Here is an 8877-nt window from a genome sequence, read left to right on the forward strand (position 1 = left end):
CGCAGACACTTATTTTGTTCAAAATCCCTGATGCTTGTGGAGTTCTTGGATTAAACCCTCATCAAAAAGTAACAACAGCAGTCCGAATGTTAGCTTATGGATGTGCGGCAGATGCAATAGACTAGTACTTACGCATAGGAAAAACCACTGTGTTGGAAGCTACTCGTAGGTTCTGTAAGACGGTTGTCTATGTGTATGGGAAATAATATTTGCATGAACCAACTGCGGGTGATGTTGAACTGTTGCTCAAGAAAAAAAAAGACATGGGATTTTCATGGATGCTGGGTAGTCTAGATTGCATGCATTGGAAATGGGATAAATGCCTGTCGGCAGAATCAGGGGCTTACACCGCGTATAAAGGGAGCAAAAGTATCGTATTGGAGGTAGTGGTGTCTTATGATGTATGGTTTTGGCATGCATTTTTTGGTATGCCTGGATCAAATAACTATATTAATATGATGAAACGTTCATATGTTTTTCGAAGTCTTGTTACCGGAAAAGCACCACCAGTGAACTATGAGGTAAACGGACATTCATATGATATGCCATATTGTCTCGGGGATGGCATATACCCAGAGATTGCTACTATTATTATGTCCATTAAAGGTCCAGATACAAGGAAAAAGGAAATATTTTCATCGATGCAAGAGGTTGCAAGAAAAGATGTAGAGCGCGGATTTGTGTACTGCAACAACAGTTTGGAATCATCAAACAACCTGCAAGAATGTGGATTCCATATGTGCTTTCCTATATCATGAAAACCTGTATTATTTTACATAATATGATAGTCGAGGATGAGCGTCTACCCGGTGACTGGCCACATGTATATGAACAACGTAGCTACCCAGCACCGGTTGCTATATCAATAGGAAATAGTGAGGAGCTTTCCCAAATTAGAACTGAGCAATGCGGTCGTGCAATGCGTAACAAAGATAAGCAGGTTTGCTTATGTGATGACTTGATCGAACATATATGGTCAGAATATGGGAATTAAAAAGTTGAACACGAGGATATTTAATTGTATGGGTTGTCTTTTTATGAAAATTGATGTTTGTCATTTTCTTTGTATCTTTACTTTGGATAATAATAGAGTCATTTTCTTTTCTTCTTGTCGATACTATATTCTTGTCCCTGTAGATTACTTTTTTCTTATCCCAACAGATTATGATCGATTCATGTTCATTCATATTTTTTCTTTTATCCTATAAAACTACAGACTTCTTCTTCTTCTTTATTTCTCTAACCACAACAATCTCTTAGTCCGTGATTCACCAACGAAATATGAAAGAATTCACTAAAGAAGAAGATGTTGGTGTTGTGCAAGCATGGGCCAGTGTTACAACAGATCCACTTTATTCAGGGAAACCCCGCAACCGGTTTTGGTCAAATGTTTTTGAAATATTCGATACGATAACAGGTAATGAAAATACTAGAACTAAAAAAAAATGTTCAAAATAGGTTCAATCGCATCAACGAGGAGGTGCAAACTTTTATTGTGTTTCAGGCTGATGTTAACATACGGAATCCTAGTATGGCGTATGAAGAACGGGTGAGTATTTTTTTTTTTCAAATCCTATGCTTAGAGCTATATTTAAGCTAAACATATCTAATTTATTTTTCTGTAAATTTGCAGCAAATTACAGCTCTGTTGGAATATTACCAAGAGACAGGCAAAGAATTTGAGCATGTATGAAATCTTCAAATCAAGTCTTGGGCACTACAATCCCGACAGATGATTAAATTAGAATGTTATATGTTTCCTATAACTGTTGTTCGTAAGATGTTGATCAATACTTGGGAAGTATTTTTTGTCGAATGATTTTATTTAAATATATTATCTCTTTTTTATGTACTCATCATCAAGTTTTAATTAAGGTAAGTTGTTTCAAAAGGGTTTAAATTTAATTCAATTCAATGGAAACAAAATTAAAATCCAAAAATTACATAATAATAATCTGGCTAATGATAATAATAATAAATATTAAAACATAATTAAACTACAAAAATTATTTATTAGGTGAAATAATTAAGGTTTGAACTATTCTGCATTTGTGTTAAAATTGGTTTCTTCTATTACGCACTATGTCCGCCTTTCGAAGTTCGAATTACTCCTTCTGTACATGATACAATTTATCAAGATCCATCATAATGATGCGAAATTCTTCGTCTTCAACTTGCTTGGCTATTTTTGCCACATGTTCAGCTTGTTTTGCTGCAAACTCGGCTGCTCTTTGTTCCATCTTGAATCTTGATTGTGTTTGGTAATGAGTATTGAAATTTTGTTGTTCTTTAATAATCATCAATTCCTCTTGGGTAGTGGATTTCTCTCTCCCTGTTTTCTTCAATCGTTTCGCTGCTTTTTTCCCCATCTTACGAAGATATGTGTTCTCTATGTCTCCTATATCTGTGTCGTTACCGGACTCGAATTAAGTTGTTGGATGTTGTCCTTCCTCATCTTCCTCATTATTCTCATAACTGTCTAAATCGTGAGTCATATTGAATACAAAAGTCGATCGTCGATTATATTTTATATTTTCTATGACAATTGGCTAACACTCTTCGTGCTTAATTTTTTTTCCATCATTGCATTCCTTGAACCGCTTGTTTACTTCTTCAAGTTGTTAATGTTTTTAAAAACAGTCCGGTTTATGCGCGTGTAAATAATAGAAAATAATTTTTCAAAAAATAAATAATACTTGCTTTCTTTTCAGGACCCCATCCAGTATGATATTACCTTCCACTTCCGCCTCTTCTGCCGAGAACAACGCCACATCTTTACTTATTCCCTGAAATCGTTTTTTCCACGAACTCCAAGACCGCTCTGGTTTCTTAGGTAATTGAAGTTCAATAGTATCTTTGATACGAGTCCACAACGCCGCTTCTGATTGATCAGTTTCAACACCAGGATCTTAAGATATTGATAAATGAATTTTACACATCGTTACATCTACGATTGTTGAAAAATTTGGACCTCGTGCTACCCTTGGTGCCATTGTAAACGATTCAATGAAAATTTTCTAAATGATTTGAAAGACGAAATAATACTTCTTCTTCTTGTTCTGATAGATAGTTTGAATCAGTAGTTGTGGGGAAATATTAAAGGAATTCATGTGTATATATAGGTGTATGAAAGAAACCCTTTAACATTTGAAATTTCCAACGTTCGAAAATATCTTTCAAACTTTCCAACGTTCCAAAATGTCCAACGTTCAATTTTCTCTAACGTTCGAAAATTACCAACGGTATAAAAAAATTTCTCTAACTTTCGAAAATGGTTCGTTCAAGACAGAGGTATAAAGTTCGCTCAAGCTTAGGCGTGAGCTTTATGCATGCCTATATGGGGTGGTCTTATACCTTACGCCTGAAAGAGGCATTTATATATACTTCGTCTCAATGGGGCGAGCTTTAAATGTGCGCCTGTAACTTGACGGACATTTTACTTACGGCACGTCAGGCGTACTTTACAAACTGAAGCTTAAATTATATGGACACCTCACCAACGACACGGGAAATATACATCCGCTTCAACTGAAACGTAAGTTAAAAGCTCTCGCCTATTAACAAACGTACTTTTAAACTTCGCTCGACCAAATTTGATTTTGGTCTGGGTTTCAGACCAAATATACTCTGATATTTGGTTTTAGTCTAGTTTCTATTCTTTAGTACGTTCGACTGTGATTGGTTTCTGGACCAAATTTTTGGTTTTAATCGTCTAGTGTGGTTGCTCTTAGCTACCTACATTACTTTTTTTATAGTACTATGGATCTTGTTAACTCTTTTTGGATGGAACAATTTAGATAATTGTCTAGCCTAAAAATTGGGAAGTATAAATTTCAATTAAAAAAAAAATCTAAGCATAAATAAATTATAAAATACACATGCTTCTGAAAAGATCCATGAGGCCTTAGCTTTACTCACTCGGCCGTTGAGAAAAGAAAATAGGAAAGGTTCGGGTATAAAGAAAGAAGGAACTTTCACTTTTCGGTTCTAACAATTGATAAAGAAACCTACTACTTTTTTACACCAGGGGCACGCAATCATGTAAGCAATTCCTTCTCCATAAGATTCTCTCAATGGGGCTGTAACTGAATGACAGATCCATGACTCCCACTTGAGTGAACGTTTGTCACCTTTATAGAGGGTGATCGTCCAAGTTGAAGATCAAAGAATCATTCTCTTTATAAACTACAAAAGAATGAATTACAAGAAATATGCCTTTGGACCCAACAGGAGACCGGGACATATATTTCAGCCACATGATATTAGGATCAAGTTTACTCAACCCCATTTGCAATGCATTTGGACCTCGTGTCTGGAATATCTCTAGTTCTCTATAAACCTAACCTTTCCACTTTGTTTTCCTAGCCCTACTAAAATTACAAAATGTGATAAAGATACACGTGATATTGGTACATCTGGAAAACTACACTGAGGTTTGAAGAATCAGACAACTTTCTCTGAATGAATGAATTCCTTGGCAGTCTGTCCCTCTTGGGTACCATCTCCTACCCAGCTCTTATCAAATCCAAGCTAACAACACCAGCAATATCACGAGATCGTACCATTGTATCGTTGGTGTTCTTCTTCTTCTCAGTAGGTGTCCTACCCCTCCACTTGCCGTGGTTGTATTGGTAGCTGTGCCCACTGCACTAGTCTTGTTCGTGCCTAGCATCTTACTGCACCAACAAAATAGATATGAAATCGAAATGATAATCAAATTAATTTTTGATTTCTTTGGCCGCTAAAACACTATAGACAATTCGTATTGGGTCAACCAAAATGTCACTTCAGGTGATTAACCGAGATTTAGACAAAACCAATGTAGATAAAATGCAACATTCTCTAATTCTCTTTTTATCAGTTCAGGAGCAAAAATGCTTCAGTAGAGGGAGACCAAAATCTTGGTCACTGTTACCTGCTCTATTATTAATTTGCTTTTTGTTGCACGGAAATTTCTGCACCGTTCATATATAGCTACACAATGTGAGATTCTACACAATGTGATCCCAGAGACTATCTAGGCTGAAAAAAGCTAGATGCAAAACTGTGGCAAAATGCTTTTGGTCGCATTTAGGGGTCTCTGAACTAATGAATTAGAAGTATTTTTGTTTGAAATGACATTATTGTCCTATTCCTTAAAGAAGCTACATGAGGAAATCTTATATGAAATAAATTCCCCTCTAATTGTTTTTATAAGTTCTTAACTTAATTTACCAAAAAAAAACACAACTTCTCACCTTCCAGGAAAAATACAGCTCCCCTGACCTGAAAACACACAAAAAAACCAAAATCGACATCAATGACAACACCATTGCAGAGCTGCATGTTAGGAGAACAAAAACCTTTCAACTTTTAATGGTGGTTACTGGTTAATCAATATGTAATTAACTATCACACAACCGCTTCTCATTATCAAAAAAAAGGTACGAACAAACTTTTCTTAATTTACTAGTACTTCAAGCTCATGTTACTTATTAATGCTTGATTAACTAATGCCGTAATCATGTCGGTGCATATTGTCAAATTAGCAAATTATGAGAGAGAGAGTAAGAAACATACTTGGGTCTGTAGTAGTGATCATGGCAACGCCTTTGAAATCACAGGAACCAGAAGCTCTATCTTGTTTCTGATAATAACTATCAAAAGCATAAGAAGCATGGTGTTTCACATCATTAGGTTGATAACAATTTTCCCCTGGTTGAATTTCGGAGCAATTAGCTCTACCAGGTCCACAAGCCCAATCAAGAGCTGCCTGCAATGTTTTCGAATCTACATCATCCATCACAACACAATAAGTCTGATTAGTAGTATCATTCCCTAAAAATGTCCCAGTTCCAGAAACATGAAGCAAATAAACTGGTGTTGAATTCCCATAAAACAAACCCCAATTCGCTTCTGAAACCGGGTTCGCCCTTAAATCTTCGTTAAACAATTCATAAATGTAAACACTTGAAGTAAGTTCAGGATGTAATGGCGTTCCACTTCTATCGAAAACATGTTTAATCAAGTTTGAATTATAAGTATCAGCATTGTCAATTGTTGCATAAGGTTCTTTAGAATCACCACTTGACGGCCACCCAGATTCAGTAACAAGAACTACAACATCACTGACATTCAAATTCTTCATGGAGAAATACGCAGCATCAATCATGGCATCAAGAACATTTGAATAATGAAGCAATGTGTTTGGATCAACCATCTCTTTGGAAGGAGTTAACGGTCTGAACAATGAATTATCCAAAGGAACAACACCTTTATTCTGCATAAAAACATAATAAGGATAGAAATTCATCATCAACGGAGCCTTGGTTCTCGATAAGAACTGAAGCAAAGGAAGTAAAAATGGAGTTAGGGTTTGATTAAAAAATGCTTGAGATGGGGGGAACGTATCTAAAATGATCGAAGCAGCGTGAGGAGTTGAAATCTTAATATCATTATGAAGATTGGAAGCTACTAAACTATTATAAAGAGATTCAATTGCAGGTAAAAGAATTGGAGCTGAAGAAGGATTAGTAGTGAAAACTTCATCACCAACTGAAATTGAAGTAATTAGGGTTTGTGGATAGAAAGCAACTACATTTCTTTGAATCCAAGTAGCAGCAGTAGTATTTGAAGAACCAATAGCAATTAATTGGTTATTAGGGACACTTATAATGACTCTGATTTTAGTATGAGAAAGTGCTTTTAAAATGTCAGCATTGGAATCGTATAATCGAATATGAGAAATCTTCTGCGACTGTAGAAATGTAATTAGTTCTTCTGGTGATAATAAATTTGATACATCTGTTCCTATGTTTATCCCAACAAATGGTGCATCTTTTGCCTCTGCTTCACTCCCTTCAACACACAAAAAAACAATAAAATTAGAATCAAATTTCGATTTTTTTTTTGAACACTTTCGAATTCTTTATAAAGGGGTTTTTAGTTACCTGAAGTGAAGATAGAGAAAGAAAATAGGAGGAATACATAGAAAAGTGAGTTAAAATCCGCCATTAACAAGAAACTGAAGCTTTTTAAGCTCTGTTTTATCTTGCTGTTTACTTGATATTACAGATCTTTGCATGATCTTTGAGGTAGGGAAAAGGTGTGTTTCGGTAAATGTAGATTTTGTAGGTGAGTTTTGGGTGGGAAAACATTAGCTGCTAAGAGAGGAGGTATGGTATTATTGATATGGAAGTAGGAACGGGAGATGAACAGAGGAAGACCTAAAGACGGACGAGGTTCGTGTTCATTGTCGGGTTCAGTGAATTTTATTTTGTTTATTTTGTTTGGTTAGCTGAGGTAATTATTTATATCTGCTCTGGCAGAACAGACCGAGAGGTAAGACTCACACAGTGTCGTTTTCTGCTTGCGTGTTGCATCAAATAATTTGGTGAACTTAAATGACTCGTGGGATAACAGATGCCTCATGCCTTGGTCCTCGCAGCTCTCTTTTTTTTATAAGAAAAGAGAAGAGAAGCTCAACTGAGCCACCCGCTCAAAACAATAACAGGGTGATTATCTGGCCTATGGCTAGCACCAAGATGTCCCCTCAAAATAAGATTTGAGTTATTACAGTTATTCATGAGTTCATGATTTGGAGTAAACTGTAAAGTTGTCCATAATAATTGAAGGTTAGGACCTTTCCAATTTAAGTTTTGAAGGAAGGGAGAGTGACTACATAGTCTAGCTAAGTTGGCAGCAGTAGTGTTTTGTTGTGGAGCTAGCTTGATGAGCTTGCCTAAGACAAAATTTATTGCTTCAAAATTCTTGTCTTCACTTTGAGTATAGCCTCCTTGAAATCTTTCCTGAACTTCTAGTTGGTAACCTGTCTGAATGGCTTCCTCTGTTGCAAAATCAATGTTGGTTTGATGCATTTCCTTGGCCCAGGTCAGTGCTAGATGAGCTCCTCTGCTTGCTCTGCCTGCTCCGCTGAAACCAGTTATAATGTCTTTGATGTTCCTTGCTCCCACACATTGTACTGTGAAAGACATTGCCATAAAAGCATAGTTAGTATAAGATGATAAATCACTATTAGCCATATTATTGTTCACTTCCAAGATGTGTATGCTAATAGTGATTCCAAAATTTCCTCTGTTGTTTCTGATCAGACTTCTAGGTATTAGGTTCTGATCATTGGAATTTTCCTAGTAGTAGAGATTATTCATAATATGCCCTGGGTTATGATTCACTCTAGTGAAGGTGCATAGATGTTGAGTGATCTTCAGAGCAGTAGCAACAGTAGTAGGGCTTATGTTTCTGAAGACCCAATCACATCTAGCTTTCCATATGAACCAACAGATAGTAGCATAGGTAGCATTCCAACTAGCAGAAGGATTGCCATAGTGAAACCAACTGTTGAACCAGTCATGGAAGGAACTGTAAGCAAATAAAAGTTGATGATTCTCCCCAAAGAGTTTTGCCCAAACATCAGAGGCAGCTGGGCAAGCCAATAGAACATGAGTGATGTCTTCAGGAGCATTCTTGCAGAAGGTGCAAATAGGATCAATATAGTTCAAGATGCTAGCTGATTTGGCATTGGCTGGGAGAATGCCATGAGCACATTTCCAGGTGAAGAGCTGAATAGCAGGAGTAGTATCAAGTCTTCATATTTGCTTCCAAGGAGCTATGAGTGTGTCATTAGCATATTTATCATTAATTTGCTTGTCATATAAGGATTTGACGGTAAATTTCCTTGTTTGAGTTAAGCTCCATCTTATTGTGTCTTCAGAATTGGGGTTATGTTGTGTCTGGATAATGAGATTTTGAATATCTTGAGTGAACCAGTGAGCTAGAATGTCAGTGTCCCACTCTCCATGGGTATTGAAAAGTTGATTGACTTTTTAAGGCTTGAAGAGCATTGGGGGGGGGGGGTTGGATTATGTCAGGTAGGTTATC

General features: G+C 36.4%; 2 protein-coding genes across 2 annotated transcripts; one reads left to right on the plus strand and one right to left on the minus strand.

Annotated features, from left to right (window-relative positions):
- The first annotated feature begins 263 nt into the window (after positions 1–263).
- On the plus strand, positions 264–758 carry LOC113290918. Its single transcript, XM_026540502.1, has one exon. It carries the CDS (start codon positions 264–266, stop codon positions 756–758), a length of 495 nt encoding a protein of 164 aa, XP_026396287.1.
- Positions 759–4154: 3396 nt separating this feature from the next.
- On the minus strand, positions 4155–7238 carry LOC113287968 (glucan endo-1,3-beta-glucosidase 1-like). Its single transcript, XM_026536876.1, has 4 exons — positions 6930–7238; positions 5560–6837; positions 5238–5265; positions 4155–4676 (listed from the first exon to the last, which is right to left on the minus strand). The coding sequence occupies exons 1-4, from the start codon at positions 6991–6993 to the stop codon at positions 4520–4522; spliced, it is 1527 nt and encodes a 508-aa protein (XP_026392661.1). The 5' UTR covers positions 6994–7238; the 3' UTR covers positions 4155–4519.
- Positions 7239–8877: the final 1639 nt, after the last annotated feature.

This window comes from Papaver somniferum, chromosome 6 (genome assembly GCF_003573695.1).
Source record: "Papaver somniferum cultivar HN1 chromosome 6, ASM357369v1, whole genome shotgun sequence".
NCBI classification, from domain to species: Eukaryota; Viridiplantae; Streptophyta; class Magnoliopsida; order Ranunculales; family Papaveraceae; genus Papaver; species Papaver somniferum.